This window comes from Schistosoma mansoni, assembly GCF_000237925.1.
Source record: "Schistosoma mansoni, WGS project CABG00000000 data, supercontig 0080, strain Puerto Rico, whole genome shotgun sequence".
Classification (NCBI taxonomy): Eukaryota; Metazoa; Platyhelminthes; class Trematoda; order Strigeidida; family Schistosomatidae; genus Schistosoma; species Schistosoma mansoni.
The window spans coordinates 292,305-315,649 of record NW_017386030.1 but is presented as its reverse complement, the minus strand read 5'-3'; the positions used below and the strand labels follow the sequence as shown (position 1 = coordinate 315,649).

The following is a 23,345-nucleotide window of genomic DNA, read 5'->3' as shown; positions in this document are numbered from 1 at the left end:
CTAACTACAAGATCAAATAATTTGTGTCTTCCTCCTATTGCCTTCAATGATGTTTCTAAATAGATTTCACTAACTAATGTATGCAAATCCTAATTTGTAGTTATGAAATTACATGTAAAGTGGTGGTTAAATGGTTTGATGCAAATAAAAAGTCACGAAAAATACCGTACCAGGGCATTTGTGAGCGAGCAACAACCGACTATGGCAGAGGACAAGCCAGCTTCCTCCTAAACAGGAAATTAGGAAAAGATGTTGAAAGTGGATAGAACATAAATTGAGGAAATCATTAAACTGCATCACGAGGTGAACCCTAACTTGGAATCTTGAAGTGAAATAGAAAATAGGAAGGCCGAAAAATTCACTGTGTCAGAACTTGGAAGCGGACATGAGAAGGATGAATATCAACTAGAAGGAACCGGAAAAGATTGCCCAAGATAGGGTTAGATGGATAGTAGCCTATTCTCCTTCACAAGGAGTAACAGGCGTAAGTAATTAAGGAAAACGTCTTATCGATTGGTTTTTGTTTAACGACGACATTGGTCTGAATGACGCTCATTTGTCAGTGATTTTTTTGTTAATCAAATTATGATGATTTGAACTTTATTTTTAATTCAGTTGACATCAACAGGACCTTTCATGTTTAAATGTCGCAGTGTAATGATGTTTGATGAATTTTAGCATAATGAATTGTTAACACTGCTTGTAGATTTTCAAAATACAACTTTAATTGCTGTACAATTAACTATATGTTAGTTACCACTTTTGACTAACAAACATGAATAAAACTGGCATAAAACAATAAGACAAAACAGTGAATTATTTATGTACCTAAGACATTAGAATTATATAATCAGTGTCTAATAAATGTGGTACTGTTTTAACAACGGATGTTTAGTAGTCCTAGTTGTCTTATCATAAACACTTAGTTTCTGATTGAACTTGGTTGTTTGGTAACTTAGATCAGATGAAAAACTCTTTAAAAGCAAGAGGACTTCTCATGAATTAAGTGAAATGAGAAAATGTCTATCTCAGCACTGGATATCACCATAGTTGCGGTGGTATCTTAAAGCTGTAGGACACAGGGAATATAAAGAGTTATTACAAATCTTCTATTGTCTGCTAGTAATTAATTTCCAATATCAGAATTATTGATTTTTTAACACCTAGAATAATATAAAATCAAAATCGACTGTGATTTAGAGCCCGAAGAACACTGTATTAAATAATCAGATATCAGAGGTCTGATGCAAAATCAAATCGCTCCTCAGTTAAATGTTTATTCTTTTCTGGATGAGACAGAGTGGGGTTCTATTTGACCATGTCCAGCAGTTTGACAGCTACAGTAGTGTAACTATCTGTTTTATAGTTATTTGCTCGTATAATCGCCGGATGGTTTGGACTGGTTTATCTTTCGTGTCTTTAGGTAACCCTCGTTCTATTGATAGTAGAAACCAGACTGACAGTGAATAGATCTTGATGTAGATCACGTGCCAGTCACAGTGGAGCGAGGGACTACCTGTAAAAACAAACGAAGGTTTTCAACATTAAATGTAAGACAACAGGAAATATAGTGCCTATAAGAAATAAGAAAGTGAATGAATACTTGAGCTCTATTGTTTTGACATATACTTAGTTGCTTGGGTTCAACTCTTAACCAATCAACCTTAGCTGCGACATTAACTTCCCCTTAGAATCGACTTCCGTAGGAATGCCGGTTCGATCAACCTATCTAAGCTGTTATACATCACAGAACTGAATACCGTCAATAATAAAGTGGGACCTGTGTCAAATAGTAGAAATATCACTAGTAGTCGAAGCGTATTCGGTTCAGAGAATTTGTTAGATAAACAATATCGGAGAATTTATGTATCGCACTCTTTGTTCGCTAAGCCACAAAAGGCACACTGCAAGGAATACAGAAGAACTGGTAACAACAGCGCATACGTGGAATTTAAGTGAGAAAACGACCGATGCACAAAGGCAATAAAAAAGAAAGATCTCAGTATCAGATAAAGATGATCGATAAATTTGTCTCCAATCAGAAAGGCTTATTCCGTCATGCAGCTACTCTGCTTCAAGGTAATATCGGAGTTTCCCAACTGTTATGTCCTAATGACCCCACCAAAAACGGCGGTAACAACAGTGACCTTTCGGCAGAAATGTGTTCGGACATTTAAACCGACCCATACTAACTATATTGATGATGTTTTCATCTGCAACTCAAAAGGACTCTATGGGGTAAGGACGAGGGCTAACTTGGTGTACCGGAAACTGAAGCAACTAGACAAGGGCACTTCTACTAGCCCGTATATGGTCCATTTCTCCATAATAAGGAAAACAGATACAATCTTCAGAACACCACCCAGCGTGGTGTTCTCACACTCGCTAAGCCGAAGGACATTACCAGAATATTGAAAGCTGACTCCCACCACACTAGTTTTTGAAGGGGGTTGACGCAGCTGCCGACCAATAGCACTAATCTCTGTCCCCCGAAAAATTATGGAGTCCGTGATATGCGACGGTCTACAAGACAACTTACTGCCCATAAACTTCCTTTCACCCAGGAAGCAAAGATTCATCAAAGGTCACCTCTGTATAACCTACCAGCTGACCGCTGTGGACAGATGGACAACCACTCTTGACGACGAGCGGAAAATCCAAGAGGTAACACCCAGATACTTGACACACAACACAGCAGAATGGACTGTAGACACACCTTCTAGGCCTTATGTCTAGTCAAATGCCGGAATTAGTTGCTGAACAACAAGAAAATTGAAATACTGAACAAAAAAATGGGTCAAGAAGTTGCAGAATCCTCTGCTCTCCAAAAAAGGAAAAAGACCTTGGTTATGAGAAAGTGAACTTTTCGTTCTTACTTCTCAGAAACATAAACTACGATGAGTTTCTCACAATAAAAGGGAAGTTTGTGTAGAGCACCAGGAGCAGTTCCTTTCAGTCATGTGAGAACTAGAGTTAATGTCCAGTCTCTTTCTAGAATAATCAGGTGACTCTTGTGCCATCACTTCTGGTAGTGGGTACACAGTTTTCAGACATTTTTTAAGATCATTTTTGCTCAAACTATATGGTGATCCACGTTAATCCTTATGGTATCTCCGTCATAGCCGTAGTCATGTGTCTCCAGAATATTTGAGTAGAATACATTCCTTACCAAATCTAACTTTTTATTTTATTCCCGAAACCTAACATAGAAGGAGGATGTAGTCTATAGAAAACTAGGTATATAACAGGGATTTTCTTTACTGAAATCTTATCTGAACACAGGAAAAGACTTTCAACAGTTTGAGTGTCAGTCCGAAAAAAGCACATAATTACGTTTAATTTACAGACTAAAACAGACTTTTTGAAAAGAATAAACGAGAAGAAACTTCTTACACCTAGTAAGCTAATCTGCTTTGATGAACACAGCTCGTTTTAATATTTTGTTTAAACCGATAAACACACCAAGCGTAGCTATGAATATAAATGGCGCTTCTTGAAATATATCGTTGTCCAGTGTTGAGAGAAATACACTTTCCATTTTTCCACATCGGGACAGCATTTCAGTTGACCATAACCATATCTTCTCTTATAGTTCCTTTCTTTATATGCTATCGCTCGGGCGGTAAGTTACAAAAATTATTATGGTAACTTAGTGAACAAAACTATCACGTGGATAACGTGAAAGTTTGAGTGATGCCTGAAAGCGTGAGACAGTTTCAGCTATTTTATAGCATTTCTCCAAAGTTTCCCCAAAATTATATGATGCGGCTTACCAAAAGGTTCCCAGATATTAATAAATCATTCGCCAAATTGAGTAATATCTTGTGATATTTAAGAGTATTTGAATAATTGTATAAAATAAACAGAAACGACGCAGTATGATCAATGGGTATTACATGAACAAGAACGAATGTATTGTATTTGGAAGTCAATACAAACCCAAACAACAAATAAAGGGGAATCATTGGTTCGTACAAACACCACATACCTTTTGATAACTTAACTTTGCAAACGGTGGTCTTTCCTTATGATTGTTATTCTCTCAGCTTTTACCTCAACTTCACAACCTTCTTCTATCTGGCCTGTGTGCCGTACAATTTGCTGCTGATCATATGTGCAAACATATGTTTCTAAATATATATTTATATACTATATACTCTTCCATCCACTAAACGCGGTTATTATTAAACTGATAGATCCACTTAATTGATTGTTTAGTGTTTATGTTTGAGGTCTGTGCATCATTTTGCGTACATTTGTCTCCTTTACAATCCTAACGCGTTTACAATCGAAAGATACCTACCCAATCAAGACAAAATTCGAGAATAAAGGAGGTTAAAGATATTTTTAGGAAGTTTTCGATATTCATAACATTTGATTTAAGCTGGTTAGTAGTTTTGATGGGTGCGTAGCACCATATGATCTCTTGCGATCCAGTATGGATTAATGACCGAGCGCCTTTAGCTAGCGTGTATCCAGTAAAAATAATAAGGTCAACACCAATGTCGAAGACTTACAGAAATATTTGTTTTTGGGGTGTATACACAGCCGGAGGTATTACTATTCTGCTTATTGAGTGGTTATATAAATCGTCTCTTTGACTGATTTGCATTACTACACTTGTTTAACTTTGTTTCGAATGGCCATCTATTCGTCGACTCAATTGGTTCGTCTAAGTCTTTCTGTAACCCTATAGATGACGTCAAGTCACGATTGACTATGATCAACACTACAGAAAGATTAATTGCCAGATATCGAGTTGGATCTCTCGGTAGGCCAAAAACCAGAAGGCTGTTGATGGCTGAAATAAGATATATTTGTTAGCGATCTCGTGGTATCGAAAGAATGCCGAGACGTACCAAAGTTTACGGGCGGAACTACCGAGTGTAAGCAAGCTAGTCAAAGGTCATAGGCAACGGAAGGAAATGTGTCTTTGGTACATTTAAGCAAACGAGCACAGTAAAACAATCACTGATACAAGTGGTTATAATAGTAATTGTTTCCATAATACCAATTGCGTTCTCATCACAAAAGTAGGTCACTACAATCCTATCTTATTAATCACGTTCTGTATCAATCTCTAAATTTTGGTATCATCAGAAAGGGTATAACAAATAACTTTGTAACACTTGGTAAATCACTTGCACAGTTTAAGAAAACGAAGGCGACCTAAGATTTTCATGATAATTAGAAGTATTCGAATTATTGTATTTACTAGGAATTCTCGAAACAGTGCAAATGATGCCAAATAGAACTAGGTCAGTACAACTGAATGTATTGCATTTATAATTCAAACTCAACCAGGAATGGAGTACAAAACAGTCATTAATTCGTACAAACACCACAGAATTCCACTCTTTAAAGATTCTTATGATGATAAGGTACTGTTAACTCTAAACAGTTGCCCCTTGTCACTGAGGAAGTCAGTTATCCAGTCTCTAATCCTATAACTGATTTCAAAATTTTACAATTTTAAATTAAGACCAAGATGAGTAAATTCACCAAAGGTTTTACTTAGACCTACATAGATTAAATATACCGCGATTGTGTTGACAATTTAAGAGCTGAATACATTTACGCTTGATTGTATTCAATGATAGAAAAGCTGCTTACTTTGAGATAAATATTTCATTCATTATTTTTGTGTAAATTAGTTGCCACTATCTAGGGTTGTGTGGTTATTTTCTACAAAAGTGCTTTCTTTTTATTGTTCTAGATAACCGCAGATTATATGCATGATATTCTGTGACTTTGAGTCCTGTATACTATCCATCTATAAATGCCTACCTGATTAGACAAACCAACTTGTTGGTGTAAGAATAACTGATAATTTCAGGGTTATAAAGGGTGGCCTCAAAATATTATCTAAGTGAAGAGACTGATAAATAATTTCTCGAATGTGAATTTACGTTCACATCAAATGATATCACGGCTACTATAGAGCTAGAGTTTATTCTGCACAGGCATTTTGTCAAATAAATTATTCACAACATTACAAGGTTATGCGATTCATTTTCGAAAATACTTCCGTATTCCTTGAAACAAATAACTTAGCATCAGATTCGAGTTTGTCTTTTGAGGAGAAAAATATCTATTCCCAACGTAAGTGACGGTTGTCACATCTATCATTTCTTAGAAGTAACATGCATACAAACTTAGACATAAATATTTTAGCAAGTCAGTCATAGGCAACGTGGATTGATGCATAAATGTACACCAAACCGAGTTGTCACAACACACCAACATGGTTTTAAGGACAGAGTGACGAATAATACCATTGATGGCTAGAAAGATCATATATTAATGAATGCGGTTCAGAAAGACGGGATGAATTCGAGAAGTAAAAACGATGAAATAATATCAAACCCAAAACTTTAGGCAAATATAAAATGAGAATGCATATAGGCTAATATGATCAATTCTGAGCTATGCTACACAACACTTCAAACTACTAATCGCGGCTAGTGAGAGATATATTAATTGAATTAGTTATGTGTGTTTCTGATCCGGATAGTGGCAGTGTTAAAGGTTCAATGGTTCAACTAATCATTAAGATAACTAAGTAATCGAACTAAATATTTTCTATATATTTTAAACATTTTACAACTTTGTAAGCAAAGATGAATAGTAGCTAGCAATGGAATCCAGGATGTACGTTTCGTCCTATTTCGGACTCGTCAGCTAGATGTATCTGCAGCAATCAGAAGATTCAAACAAACAATTTTTCTTTTCATTAAAACATTCTTATGATGTGCTCTTTTTTTTTAATTGAATAAAGGATTTTGGTTACAAGATTCAATTTATATTGAACAACCACAAATACGTTTTTTAAAACAAGTTTATATTGAATTGAAAGGATCTAATCAAATCAGCTATGCATGGAGTACATATACAGATTTAAATAGTCAATTTAGTTCAAATCTTATTATACCCCATATGTCTATTCAGCAATTAGATGATAATTATGATGGAATATATGATAAATTAAAATTGAAGTTTCAAATTCCAATTGAAGATCAGATAAATAGTTTATATATATTACTACTATTTAGTTATCAACTAAAAGTAAGTCGAGTTGTTTGCCGACTTTTATTTTTGTTTAAGTCTTTTTGTAAACTAGTTGCTATTTGATGTTGGTTAGCAACTAAATTTAAAAAAGTTGAAGAGTGTCCATGTGATTGGTGATGTCAGTCAGTCAGCTACAACGTAAGACCAGGCACATATATATGCATTGGTACAAGTTGCCATTGGTAATGAGTATATATTATTATCATTACCCGATTATAATTATGGTTCTTCCTTTAATTGAATGCAAACAAATGAGGAAACTTACTATGAAGCTTCAAGTAAATACAGTTATGTCATTTGTATTGGTTGTTTAAATCTTTCCATCAATGTTTAGGATTGGAATTGATCAGTTTATTTTAGCATATATACATCCTCTGTGGGATATTCAAACAAACAATACAAATGAATTAGATGTTGTGTAACTAAACGTTAAACTCCGTACAGGAGGAGGCTTGGGCATGAAGATAGCGACCCCATCCCGTAGAAAACTAACTCGCTAAAAAGCGCTAACCAGAAAAAAATAATTGAAACAACAAAACGTTGAAAATTATGATCACGATTGAAATCCAAGATTGATGGCGGTATCCCTTTTATATCTGTAATTTTGGTTTATGCTTATTGATGGTGACGATATCATTAGACTGAAATAAATTTGATCTTTCTAATTAATCAAAATTACTTTGAGTTATTAAGATCATATTTACTATCGAAATTGTCCACGTTGGTTATAATTCACTACTTACTTACGCCCGTTACCCCTCGTGAAGGAGCATAGGCCACACACCAGTTTTCTCAATCCAACTCTGCCCTGGGCAGTCCTTCCAGTTCTTTCCAGTTAACATTCATCCTTTTCATATCTGCTTCGATCTCCCGGAGTAATGTGTTCTTTGGTCTTCCTCTTTTCCGTTCCCTTTCAGGATTCCAAGTTAGGGATTGCCTCATGATGCAGTTTGGTGATTTCCTCCATGTATGTCTTATCCACTTCCAACGTCTTTTCCTCATTTCCTCATCAGCTGGAAGCTGGTTTTTCCTTTCCCATAAAACGCTGTTGCTGATAGTATCCGGCCATTGAATGTTGAGTATTTTACGTAGACAACTTGTACCTGATGTCAGTTCGTGATGGAAATTATCCTTATAATTGACTAACTGACCACCAAATATATATATATATATATTAATCTATTGAAGTGTTCAATATATTTCAACATAACAGTGATTTACCATTTATAATACTCGCTTATTCATTCAATAGATTGAGTCATTCTACTTAACCAAGAAGTATCACTAGTCTTCACATAAACCGTATTTTATAGTTCGGTAAGATTCGAACTCAGGACCTACCAGTTTCGCGCCAGAGTACTTAACCGATAGACCACTGAGCCGGCATCCGATGGTGTTTATGTCTAACTCCAACCAATCCACCAAGTTGAACAACCGTCCACCAATTTTCTTCAGTGAGTTCCTATCTCACAACAGACGTGGTTTGAACTCCACTGATCACTGCTTCTTACTAGAACTCTTGCATTTACCCCTCGAAGTCAGTCACTAGTGAGCATTCTGATAAAAATGAACTGTATTGTTCATCTATCAGTCTCAGTTCCCATAGCATACCTATCTAACTTGTGAAAAAAGAATCTTTTGTTCTCTGTTCTTATTATAGTTAGATTGTTCATTTGGATAGATACATTTGATAACATATAGTACCCTGATTGTTTCTAGTATAAAGATTGTTTAGTATATTCATCCGATTCAATTTTAGGAACGTATGAATTTAATAATGCAAACTCCATTAATTATTCAATTTGATATACCAAATATTTTGGGATTTTGTAAATATTCTATGTATGGACAATTATCATTACATCAAAGAGAACCTTTACTTGAAGGTTATATGAATACAGTGTATAATGTAAGTAATCACTGTTTCATTTGATATGTACATATATATTATTTGCCCCTAAATGCCCTGGTACGACCGAGAGTGGAGAGAATCCGCTCTCTATCTCCAAATGCTATCACATGGCCACGTGTATATAGCCTCTACCAGGGAAGTACTACTCACTGCCTTCTCGTGACACCGGTGTTGTTTACGAAATTGAGAGGACGAAAAGCGAATGTCCGGAGATTTAACCGGGTTAGTGGATGTGGAGTGTCCACCTAGGGGAGTTGGAAAACCCTCATTCCAAAATAATGATGTACATGGGCTTCAGGATCCAAAGGGAACAATTGGCGTATGAATCAATCGTTGGTCACCGGCTACCATGGGACTACATCTCCTCATGGTTCTCCACTGCCTTGTTGATCAGATTTTTAGGTCAAAGGCTCGGGGTGTGACCCCCTATGAAAACCACCTGCTTCAGTTTGGGCACCTGTACAGTATCACAGCCCTCACACAAATCAAATGAGATTTGTTTGGCGCATATATATATCTGGTACCTCCTTGTACCAATATTTATGTGTTTAAATAAATAAATAAACAAATCATTTTCTGTTACATTTCAATAATTTTCATCATTGTTGTGATGTATAGTGGATTGATATTAGTTAGTTGTAATAGTTTTTGAAGTTCACCATAAGTGGATCTTGAAGAAACTCAAGTGATGATATGTGTCAAACAAGTGCCCACTGGTTTATTTTTTTTAACTCATGACAGTACAAGCAAGTCTATGAGACTAAACTGTTATGGAAATTTCAACATGAGTTGAGTTGTTGATTTAGATTTGTGTAGTAAGGACAGAAGGTCTACAGCTTATGTTATTCCTTTTCTAGTATGCTTCCGTGAGTGTCCGGTCTCCTCTTGTATTAGCCAATTGAAGGTGCAGACACCACTGCTTAGGGCAGTAGGTTCCTGTATGCTACGGGTATTTTGTTCGTTCTTGGCTTTTCTACTCACCTGCTATGTCCTCTGAGATATTCTAATAAAGGCGCCTGTTGCGTTAGAATAACAATAATTTGGATACACTTGACACGGACCAACAATATTTGCCACTGTAAATCCAGTCCCACTTTCCGATCCATACTGACAGCTGAAGTCAACAACTTTATGAACAAATTGATGAACTAGTTCCCACTTTGTTTATTTTCCCGCCATTAGTCAGTTGGTGAATATTTTTGATATGAAAGAAAGGAATTTGCGTTCGAACTCAACCGCGCTTATAGCATTTCTTTAAAACGATTAAACGAACTGTCTGTCAAAGATCGTTTTCAATACAGCATACATATGAAAGTTATCTGGTTAGATCAAATCCGACCAAAACATGTTCGGCTTTCCTTTCAATTGTTCTTCATGACGACTATTTGTTCAAGTTGTTCACATTCAAGAACAATCTCAAATAAACTCAGATTATTGGCTTGAAATAGAAAATATGGATTTCTACATGAAATGGGTATTGATGACGATGCTTGAAATGATAATGAAAGCTTTATAATCAGACCATTTAATTAAGAGAACACATACACCATCAAAAAGGCAGTATACTATTGTAATTTATCCTCTTACCTTACAGGTTATTGAGTTATAACTGATATTGTAGTGTGATCTACTTATATCCATATAAGTAGTATATGGTGATGGTCAGGCATAGAATGTATTTTGGCAGAAGATCAATAAGAAGAGAACACTAATGAAGTGCAATTGGTATGAAAATGCATAAACAATGAAATTAGAGAAGATGGACTGATATTTGCAGAAAAAGGACAGTTAAGATTGAGACAATTGATTGATAGTGTGCACATTAACTGTTTATCACTGTACGGTTATCAGAATTTAATGAGATAGTTTGTTATTTGTGCTTGGATGTACTCGACTGTCCTCACCCGTCTTCTTGTTCACTACAATATAACGTTGTTGATGACGTTTTAGTCATCTACAATTTGTTTGCACTTTTGAATGTCTCTCATGCTTTGAATGAATGAAGTTCCTTGTCCATGAATCATTATATATACCCCATATTTAAGCAATTTATTCTTATTTAAGAAGGTCTCAATGAATCCAGCTTAGCTTGATAAGATTTTAATAGTACTATAGGAAAGTAGTTTGTATCATTGAATATCATTTTAACAATTATAATGTAATGAAAACAAAACATAATGTTGTTTAATAAGTGAAATGTAAAGTCAAGGATTGTTTACCCTCAAATGCCATGGTACAACCAAGGGTAGGGGAAGGGTCAGCTCTCTCCCTCGAAATGCTCTCACATGGCCAAATGTATACAACCATTGCCAAGGAAGTCCTACTCACTGCCTTCTCGCTGCGCCGGTGTTATTTACGAAATTGACAGGACGTAAAGTGAATATCGGGCACTGAAACCAGGTTAGTGGATATGGAGGATCCATCTAAGTGAATAGGAAAACCCTCATTCGAAACCAATAGTAAGCATGGGCTCCAGGCATCTGAAGAAACAAATGGCATATGAACCTATTGTTGGTCACTGGCTATCATGCGATTGCATCTCTTTACGTTACTTTACTGCCTTGTGGATCAGACCTTCAGGTCGAGGGCTTGGAGAGTGGCCCTCCTAAGAAACCAGCTGCTTCGGTCTGACCATTCAGGCAGTGTCACAGCCTATACATAAATCCAATAACTTCTGTGGCTCATATCTATTTAGTGCTTTCTTGTACCAATATTTATATATTCAAATATTTAAACAATAAGTTTTTTTCTGATTAAATAGAATTCAATTATCAATAATGAACAACATAAACTTAAAGATATTCAATTGGATACCATTCAAAAATTTTTAAATAAACGACATGGTAAGTAAATGTATTTCGTAATTATCAGAAGGGAGACTTGTGAAGATCTCAGCAATTTTATAGTTGAGATCATGAATCAATTGAAGCTAGACCACCAGGGAAAACCTGGAAGCACTGGACATCCGTTTCGTCCCATTGTGGGACTCTTCAACAGTGCGCATAACCGATCCCACCTCGCGAGATTCGAACCCTGGTCTTATCAATCTCGTGCGCGAGCGCCTAACCACTAGACCATTCAGCTGGCCGGCATCCAACAGTGTTTATATCTAACCTCAACCAATCACTAGTGACAGGATTCAAGAGATATTTCCTGGAGTTCTAGTGACAAGCAGTAACCAGCGGAGTACAACCAGGTTTGCTGTGAGATATCAACTCATTGAAGGCAATAGTGAACGGTTGCTCAATTTCGTGGATTGGTTGAAGTTAGACATTAACACTGTTGGATGCCGGCTTAGTGGTCTGGAGGTTAAGCGCTCGTGCGCGAGACTCATAGGTCCTTGGTGCGTACTGCTGAGGAGTCCCACCATGGGGCGAAACGGTCGTCCAGTGCTTCCAGGTTTTCCGTGGTAGTCTAGCTTCAATTGATTCCTGATCACGACTATAGTATTTCATAATCATAAATTAATTTCATTTATTTATTTAATATTTCAATGAATTGAATGATTAGTTTTATTTGTAGAGTTATATTCATGACAGATTGATCACAGTTGATAGATCATTAGAAATTAGGTAGTAATGAATTGCTACTTTGTTCTAGTGTAAGATTTTCCAGAACAGTCATTCAGTCAGTCAGTCACAACATAGAACTTCGTACGTACGTACATCAGTTCGAGTTGCTATACCACATTAACACAGAGACGCAGTTGTCGATTCAAATCCCATAGTGGTAGAAGTAGTAAGAGTATAAGCAGTAATGGGAAAGATTAGAGTTTGAAGATGTTATTGAAGGAGTATAATCCAATGAAATAAATTTGAAAAGAGAAAAATGATAGAGACATGAAGAATTCAGAAGATCTTCTTGTCTAACGGGGAATGCTTAAATGATAAAGTTAATAATAGGAGAGATAAAATAGAAACTGATCAGTTATAATCAACATAGAATCTGGTTAGTTAGTTCATGTTGTAACACTATATTAGCACAACCAGATGAAATTCTTAACAGGAACGTTAGCGTAGTGGGATTACTAAGATTATCAGTGCTAATATTAGACATTAGGCATGGATAATACGATTCAAGAAGAATGAATTAATGTTGTAGTATGGGTTACTTATATCCATATAAGTAGTATATGGTGATGGTCAAGCATAGAATGTATTTTGGCAGAAGATCGATAAGGAACGAACAGGAACGAAGCACGATCGGTATGAAAATGCATAAACAATGAAATTAGAGAAGATAGATTGATATTTGCAGAAGGAATGGTAAAGATTGAGACCATTGATTGATAGTTTGTAAGCTAACTATTTACAGTATGGTTGTCAGATTTTAGTGGGATAGTTTGTAATTTGTGCTTACATACATTCGATTGTCCCCATTAGTGTTCTCATTCATTACAGCATGATTAAGTATATGAGATAATTCTAAGACTCAAGATTTTGATGATAAACAACGACTGAATACATTTGAGCTAGTAAGATTGATTCATGGATATGTCATGAATGTCTCCAACCATTGCTTAAGATAATCAATTGGATCTTAACCAGGTAATTTGGACCGACTAGTATGTTTTAATTTAACAATTAATGTCTTCAGAGAATAATGAAATGTCATGGTTTATTAACCCTAGCATTCTCCCAACTAACACCTACAACTCTTCTGTTTTTGATAGCCATTTATAAATGCTTCCATTCTGGAGTTAAACAAGTTATGGAGTCAGAGATGGATAGTGGCTAGCAGTGGAATCCAGTTTGACGTGCGTTTCGTCCTATTTGGGACTCGTCAGCTGGAGTTGATGATGGACGAAACGCGCGTCCTGGAATCCACTGCTATCCACTATCCATCTCTGCTTACCATGATTGTGAATTAAGGCTATATCGAGGCAATACGCACACTATGCACATATGCCAATTAGAGACTGACCAGTTGCAGTCCCAAACATCAATGGGAAGATTCAAACAAACAATAGTAAAGTGAATTTAAGTTATGGAATCATTTACTTCATAAACCTTACTAACTATCTGTTGTTAGTAAACTGAAACAGTTGTCGTAATCAATGGTTGGAGACTCTAGGTGACATGACTCAGAATTGATCACAATAACGTAGGTGTATACACTCTCTGTCTTTCCTTAAACTATCTGTCTTTCTTCCTATACCATATCCTTATATACAATCTTTCTTTTATAAATTACCACCATTAAATGAACTACTTCTATGAATTCGGTGTTGATCTTGTTATGCTAATGAGGTATGGCAACCTGGACCGATGCATATATTATTTTTCGAATATACTTTATCTTTTTACTTTTCTACACAAAGTTTAATCAATTCACAATATTTTTTGATGCTTTTATTATGATCAGAAGGGGTTTTTTGGAGATTTCAGCATTTTCATAGTTGAAATCCTGAGTAAATTGAAGGTAGACCACCATGGAAAATCTGGAAGCACTGGACGGCCGTTTCATCCTATTATGGGACTCCTCAGCAGTGCGCATCCACGATCCCGCACTCGCGAGATTCAAACCAAGGACCTACCAGTATAGCGCCGGAGCACTTAACCGATAGACCACTTAACCGCCCGGCATCCAACGGTGTTAATGTCTAACTTCAACCAATCCACGAAGTTGAGCAACCGTTCACCGATTGTTTTCAGTGAGTAAATATCTCACAACAGACATGGTTGAACTCCACTAGTCACCGCGAGTGCAGGATCATGGATGCGCACTGCCACTGAGTAGTCCCATAATAGGACGAAACGGCCGTCCAGTGCTTCAAGGTTTTCCATGGTGGTCTAGCTTTTACTATGATTCCTTGTTAGAGATTAACTATTTCGAAATTTTTGTCCTTTCTTTTCCAGTAACATTAAAAATTGATCCAAAATATGAAACTTGGACATTGGGTTCCGCAAGTTACTTAGATCCATTAGTATTAAATTTAACTTTGTTTTATAAACCAAACAAAATATGGTATCCTTTTTGTGTGCCCGCCGTTTTTTTTAATATTTTAACTAAGTTTAAAAGATTGTTCATTAAAATGGCTTCAGATAATCAGGAGAAAACCTCGGTTTGATCTAGATTTTGAGCTAAGTAGTACTCGTAGACAAGCTCTCGTTACACTCTTAAGGGAACTGATGATCCTCAAGGAGTTCAAACTGGCGTCATCTAGTTTCATAATATGAAATGTCATCTAGTGTGTGACTGGTTTCCTGTATGTGTGATTTCCTATCTGATAGTGTCATCAAAATGGCAGCATCATTGATGAACACGGTGGATCAGACGCAGATGTGAAGGCGAGGATCGGCAAAGCAAGAGCAGCATATTTACAACTGAAGAACATCCACAACTCAAAACAACTGTCAACCAACACCAAGATCAGAATTTTCAATACAAATGTCAAAACAGTTCTACTGTATGAGGCGGAGACGTGGAGAACTACGAAAGTCATCATCCAGAAGATACAAGTGTTTATCAACAGTTGTCTATACAAAATACTTTGGATCCATTGGCCAGACACTATCAGCAACATGCTACTGTAGAAGAGAACAAACTAGATTTCAGTTGAGGAGGAAATCAAGGAAGAAGCTCTGGAAGTGGATAGAACATACATTGAGGAAATCATCCAACTGTGTCACAAGGCAAGTCCTCACATGGAATCCTGAAGGTTAAAGAGGAAGTGGAATACCAAAGAACACATTACGCTGAGAAATAGAGACAGACATGAGAAGAATGAACAATGACTTGATAGAACTAGAAAGTAAGGGGTAGGACAGAGTGGGTTGGAGAACGGTGTTCAGCGGCCAATGCTCCATTGGGGGTTACAGGCGTAAGTAAGTAAGTATCATCGAAATGTTAACGACTTCGTAATCATGATCTAATTAGGCGTCTAAGTCTCGAAACTAAATGGTAATATGAGTTACAAAGTTTGAACAGTGAAGTGTTTGAGTTCAATTACACTGTAGAAGATACACTCAAACAGACGTTAATGGTAATAAACGAAGTGTTGAGTTGAGAAAATATTTAATTAGTTCAATATAGATAAAGCTTCAAAAAGTATGGTGATTAAAGAAAATCAGTTGGATGAGGAAGCGATACTAGTACAAATGAAAAGATGAATGGAAGCAAGTTGATACAAAAGATATCACTCATACTAACCAGCCTATTTAAATGGTTGAGTATAAAATAACTACTGATTATTAGTAAGTAGCATAGTGGGATGTCCCAAAAACTCGAGAATGGATCATGTTTTTCGACAATGTGCGGGATCGTGGATGCGCACTGCTGGGGAGTTCCATAATAGGACAAAATGGCTATCCAGTGCTTCCAGGTTTTCCATGGTAGTCTAGCTTCAATTGACTCACGCTTTCAACAATAAGTATGAAATTAGTTGTAAATCCCCTCAACTAATATCATACAAATAGTCATTTCATCCAGTAACGAATTCAAGACAGTCATATCTCACACATCTTGTATGTTTAAGGAAATCAATGTTTTTTTTATTTCTAACCTGTTCTATTCTTTGGTGGATCTAGTATTTGACTGAAAGGTGTACAGACCTCAAAAATGACATTAAGGGTAGGAAGAGAGTGGAAATAAACCACTGTCAATCTCCTGTGTTGATGAAAACATGGAACATGTTTAGTCTCTTGTGGTTTAAAATCATCAACTTACTGTTCAAATGGTTGTTAACGAAGTGACTTTCAAAAGAACCATCTATTACATGGTTTAAGCAGAACTTTTGAGAACAAAACGTTAAGATATTAAAGGATGTGAGTATTGAAGAACTTGACCTCCTAGAACTTTAGTTCATTTATTTGTTGAACAGGCAGAGTATAACATTTGGTTATCAGTCAACTTTTGACGTAGACGACTTCAATTCTTACAGAGGAACCCATCAAGGGTAGTATTGTAGGTTAATAAGATATCGGCCAAATAATAAACCCGCGCTACTAACTAATGTCTGGCTTCGTTTCCTAAAGAACGAGTCATAAGATGTTAACCGAACATCTGGCTTATATTAATAAGGGGGAAAATATATATGAGTTTACAGATCTCTCTCAATTCATGTTAGCCAATAAAGCTTTAATCTCATTCAATTAGCTTATTGGACTTGCATATGACAAGCATATGTACATTACCAACACTGGATACAGGAACGAACAGCAGTTCCATCTTCGAATCTCCAATTCGATCAGGAGATAGTTAACATCTAATTTTATTTCATAATTACTGGGATGATTTTCCTTAACTTATTTTTACTTCTTTTATTTTCCCCCTTATTTGTTTGAATACATCATTCTCATACAAGGTCACATCCAAATATTTTTCATATGTTATGGTGGGGATGGATACAATATTTTCCTATTTTATTATTTAGTCTTTATATAGGTGATCGAATTAAAGCATTTGTTTATGGGCATCATTTAATTCATGGATTTATCATGAAATATGATAGGATACTATATAAACAGTAACTGTTTTTCACTCCCCTCCCTCCGTCACCCCTCTCTCTTTCTCTTTCTCTTTCTCTTTTGTCACTATGTCAAATTGAAAAAATAACAGTCAAGAATGGAAGTAATATTTTTTTGGGGGGGGGAGGGGGAATAATTTGTAATATATACATATATTGTTTACCTAACTAAATATTTGTATCTATGTGAGAACTGTTTTATTCGGCGTCTTTTTTAATTCATTAAAAGTGTTTAAAACAATTTCTTATTAAGTGATTGATGTCAACAGAAAAGTCATTGTGGAAGAGAAAAATTGTTCATTGTGAAAAGAAGCAGTCAGTGGTTCATTCATGATTGATGGTGTCATTTATTCCGTCTTTGCTTCCAAATGCACTGGTACAGCTGAGAGTGGGGAGAGTCAGCTCTCACTCTCGAAATACTCTCATATGACCATGCGTATACAGCCATTGTCACAGAAGTCTTACTCACTGTCTTTTTTGCGGCACCGGTGTTGTTTACGAAATTGAGAGGACGAAAAGCAAATGTCTGACGCTTTGCCAGGTAGGTGGATATGAAGGATCCACCTAGAGAAATTGTAAAACCCTCATTCCAAATCAATGGTAGACATCGGCTCCAGGATCCTGAGGAAATAAATGTTGTATGAATGGGATATATGGGACTGCATCTCCCTATGTTGCCCCATTGTCTTATAGATCAAACCTATAGGTATAAGGCTCTGGATGTGGCCCCCTAATCAAATCACCTGCTTCGATTTGGGCACCTAAGTAGTATCCAAGCCCTCACATAAACCGAATGATCTGTGTGGCGCATATCTATCAGCCATCCTACTACTTATAAATGACAACCATCAGACACTGGAAATCTTAGACTGTATCATAGGAGGTAGAAAGTTTGGTAGTAGTAATGATTTATTAACTCTTTAAGTCATCACTTTGTCATTTAACTAAAATAGACTCATTTTTACATTAATTTCGGCAAAAAACATTCCGACCATAGTCCACCTAAAGTGATCCAAGGAATATAAATGTCACACTGCAAGAAGGTTTACATGAGTCATATTGAATGAGATTCATACAAAATTGATGAAAAAAATATTAACCCTGAAATGATCTCACCTTTTTATCTCATCCTATCAAAGTTCATATCCATGACCTGTTCATTGAATATGAGAACTGACGTATTGAAGTTGTCAGCATACAAAAGATCATGGACTTATTGTATTTTTAAAAAAATACTGAACATATAAAATCTCCTGTGCTTATCCATCATTGACTTACTGTTTGGATAATCATATGCTCACTAGTGACTGACTTCAAGATACATATCCTGGAGTTCTAGTGGGAAGCAGTGACCAGTGGAGTTCAACCACGTCTGTTATGAGATAACAACTCACTGAAGACAATTGGTGAACGGTTGCTCAAACTTCGTGGATTGGTTGAAGTTAGACCGGCCGAATAAGTGGTCTATCGGTTAAGTGCTCTAGCTCGATACTGGTAGGTCCTGAGTTCGAATCTCGTGAGGTGGGATCGTGGATGCGCCATGCTGAGAACTCGCATAATAGGGCGAAGCGGCTGTCCAGTGCTTCCAGGTTTTTCATGGTGGTCTAGCTTCAATTGACTCATGATTTCAACTATAAAAAATTTTTGATTGATCGAAATTATTATCAGATGCGGGTTTTGTGGAGATCGCAGTAATTTATTGGTAGAATTAATGAGTCAATTAAAGCTACACCATCATGAAAAACCTGGTAGCACTGAAAGGCCGTTTCTTCATAGTATGGGACTCCTCAGCAGCGCGCATCCACTATCCCGCTAGCGCGATTCGAACCCAGGAACCCCGGGCTCGTGCTCGAACGCTTAATCTGTAGACAACTGATCCGGCATCCATTTGTGTTAACGTCTAACTTCAATCAATCCACGAAATTTATTCACCATCCACTAATGTCTTCAGTGAGTTACTGTATCACGCGCGAGAGTGATAGATCCTGGGTTCAAATCCCGCGAGCGGGATTGTGAATGCGCACTGCTAAGAAGTCCCATACTATGACGAAACGACCTTCCAGTGCTCCCAGGTTTTCCATGATTGTGTAGCTTTAATTGACTCAATAATTTAACAATTAAATCGAATCTAATTAAATTTTTTTGTGCATCAAATTCAAACAGAATTATTAGAATTGAATTAATTATATTTAAAAATCATCCTAAAGTTGCTCAGATCTGACTGAAAGCTGAAAGGAAGTAAAATATAGTTCTACACGTACGAAAGAAGATTGGAATCACAGAAGCGTGGATCAAAAGTAAAATCTGATACAAGGATACAGCTTAAATACCTGATGTTGTAAAGTTTAATAGATACTTAGGGTAATAGAGATTACTTACTTACGCCTGTTACTCCCAATCGAGCATAGGCCGCCGACCACCATTCTCCAACTCACTTTGTCCTCCACCTTCCTTTCTAGTTCTATCCAATTTCTGTTCATTCTTCTCATGTCTGTCTCCATTTCTCGATGTGATGTGTTCTTTGGTCTTCCTTTTTTCCTTTAGCATTCAGGATTCCATGCGAAGGCTTGTCTTGTGACGCAGTTGGATGATTTCCTCAAAGTGTGCCCGATCCACTTCCAGCGCTTCTTCCAGAACTCCGCCTGTAGGTCTTCCGGGGGCTACTGCCGGTCCCAAGCCCGGGTAAAGGAAGAGGGTTGGGCATGGGGTTAGCGACCCCATCCCGTAGAAAATCAACTCGCTGAAAAAACGCTAACCAGAAAACATTATTCAAACCGTAATAGAGATTGGGATAAACTAAGTTTGACCCCAGAAATAGATTGTTTTTTGAGAATAAAAGTCTGATATCACTGCCAAACGGGGTGATATTAGACTAATCAATATAAATCATTCTAAGTAAATTTTAATGTTTACGAAATTTTCATCCATTCAACCTTACACATCCAAGACCATATGAACTTTAGGTCTTTCATGGTACATATCACCTTCAGATGATACCTGGTTAAAATCTGATGGCATATAATCTCAATTATACTTAGTTTGATACAGTATTTCAAGTGTAACATTATTATCCCAATATCTGATGGTTCTGAGGTTAATCGTTTGAAAAGTCGTTGGTATGTACAACTGAGGACTCAGAAATAGTGACGAAACAGCTGGTTTCTGCCGATCGTAACGAATAATATAATCGAATTGTACTATTCTCTACAAGCTATTCAACTTTATCTTGTATTTATTTTAATCAGAATATCCAAAATAACTTTGGTGAGTAGACTGATTTCTATGTATCAAGCATTATGATCACATTTGAAAGAAAAGTTATATCAATACTAAATCTGAATGAGGTGTGTGAGGAAACTGATATTAATGAAAAAAATATACTTACACCTGCTACCTCTCATGAAGGAGCATAGGCCGATCACCAGTTAATCAATTGATGAAGTAGTGAAACTTCATGAGTTGATATGGCTAGGAAATGGGTTATGTATGCCTAACTAATAGACGCCATGACGAGTGATGTTTCATGGTGTAGGAGTAGGTTGGAAGAAAGCTAAGGGCGGCCAGACCAAAACGTGGCACAAATCCATGAAGTCACTGACAAGTGAACTGAGCAGTGTTGGTAGATATAGACTACCTGGTTGGGATTTGCGAGATGATAGCAACTGATGGTTACTTACTTACGCCTGTTACTCCTAGTGGAGTATAGACCACCAACCAGCATTCTCCGACCCACTCTGTCATGTGCCTTCCTTTCTAGTTCTGTCCAATTTCTGTTCATTCTTCTCATGTCTATATCCATTTCTTGACATAATGTGTTCTTTGGTCTTCCTTTTCTTCTTTAACCTTCAAGATTCCATGTGAGGGCTTGTCTTGTGACGCAGTTGGGTGATTTCCTCAATGTGTATCCTAACCACTTCCAGCGCTTCTTCTTGATTTCTTCCTCCACTGGAATCTGGTTTGTTGTTGCAAATGCAAGATATTGCATTTTCAAAACAACAAAAATAATATGAAATAATTTACTCGCTAATGATATAGGTCAATGTTCTACAATACTTCCTTGTCAATGAATAATCCGTAGGCTATTATTACTACTTATATACTCAATAAGCTGAAAGACGACATAAACCACTTAATTTGTAAGATAGTTCCAAGTTTATTGAATTTGCATTATTATAGGTGATTTAATAAGTTGATCACACTATACTCATGTGTGGAACTGATTTTACATTCTTCTTATGCATAGGGTACCACGTTTAGGATCTAATATTCCCTTAGTAGGAAAACTAAAATTTCATCTTTATGAAGCTGGAAAAGAAAAAAGTGCTGATGAATTGCATTCCAAATAAAAGCTTAATAATAATCACTTAAACCATGGAAGGATGAAATGAAAGTAAGGAGCTTTCAAATAATCCTGTTGCGAGCACTGGACGACCGTTTCGTCCTATTGTGGGACTCCTCAACAGTGCATATCGACGATCCCGCCTAGCGAGATTCGAACCCAGGACCTACCAATCTCGCGCCAGAGCACTTAACTGCGAGAAATGTGAAATTATGGATCCCTGATCAGCTGCCTAATTCTCATTTACTTACCATGAGATTTGACATTTATGAACTCGATCTCAGGTGAAAATCCTATACTAGAATGAAAAAAACTGTTAGATGCTTTCTGGTCTTCACTGGTACTCTAACACAGGTCTGTCCATTGTGAAAGGGGTTGTATCATTTACCAAACTCCACAAACCTTCAATATTATTCATAAGAATTCTATTTTCACCTACTGTAGTCTAAATGAATGTAATTACTTACTTACTTACGCCTGAAACCCCTCGTCGAGGAGCATAGGCCGCACACCAGCATTCTCTTTCCAACCCTGTCCTGAACACACCTTTTCAGATCTATCCAGTTAACATTCATCCTTTTCATATATGCTTCAATCTCCCGGAGTAATATGTTTTTTGGTTTTCCTCTTTTACGCTTCCCTTCACCATTCCAAGTTAGGGATTGCCTCGTGATGCAGTTCAGTGATTTCCGATGTCCGATTCACTCCCAACAGCTTTTCCTAATTTCCTCTTGAGCTTGAAGCTGGTTTGTCCTCTCCCATAAAACGCTGTTGCTGATGTTATCCATTCAGTGAATGTTGAGAATTTTACGTAGACAATTGTTTATAAATACATGTACCATCTTGACTATGGATGAAGTAGTTTTTCACGTTTCAGCTCCGTACAGTAGGACTGTCTCTCTAAATGAATGTATAACATGTTATTGTTTCACATGAACAAGTACCATCATTACATAATACTTCTTTAATGAATCCAGACAGCTGACAGATTCTAGAAACACTTTTATACTCATCTTTCATGTTGAATACCTTGGGTCAGTTATTACAGGGAATAAAGAAATGGTGTAAAACACTATTTCTATAACATAAGTTACCAATTACATTACACAATATGTATTACATAATATCTTGTAACTAGTTTTAAAACATTCAAAGATAATCTACCAATGTACTTTTGTCTTTTTATCCCTGTTTCTTCTTTTATTTGTTCTTCTTTATTTGAATAAAATCATAGTTAAATGTTCAGTTTGACGGTAACCTTCGGGCTTCTTACTTTTCTATCTCATTCATAGAGAATATATCTAAATTATAAGCAAAGATGGATAGTGGCTTGCAGTGGAATACAATTTGACGAGCGTTTCGTCCTATTTGAGATTTGTCAGCTGGATATACTTGCATTTCAGAGTTGATGTTCACTCTGTGACTCGAATCCAGTACCTTTCGCTTCAAACCCCATCGCGCTATCCATTCAGCTACTGAGTCATGATAGTCACTTGATTGTCCAATGGAGTGAAGTTTAAATTCACATTGTATTGTTTGTTTGAATCTTCCCATTGATG

General features: G+C 36.6%; 1 protein-coding gene across 1 annotated transcript in view; it reads left to right on the top strand.

Annotated features, from left to right (window-relative positions):
- Positions 1-6,002: 6,002 nt before the first annotated feature.
- The window catches only part of Smp_081720 (hypothetical protein), a gene marked incomplete at both ends in the record, with an annotated part of 49,763 nt that continues 32,420 nt past the window's right edge, over positions 6,003-23,345 (top strand). Inside the window, 3 exons of the mRNA XM_018790492.1 lie at positions 6,003-6,102; positions 6,779-7,065; positions 8,828-8,977. Of these exons, the coding sequence (XP_018646223.1) occupies positions 6,003-6,102; positions 6,779-7,065; positions 8,828-8,977 (537 nt within the window). The remainder of the gene's footprint in view (positions 6,103-6,778; positions 7,066-8,827; positions 8,978-23,345) is intronic.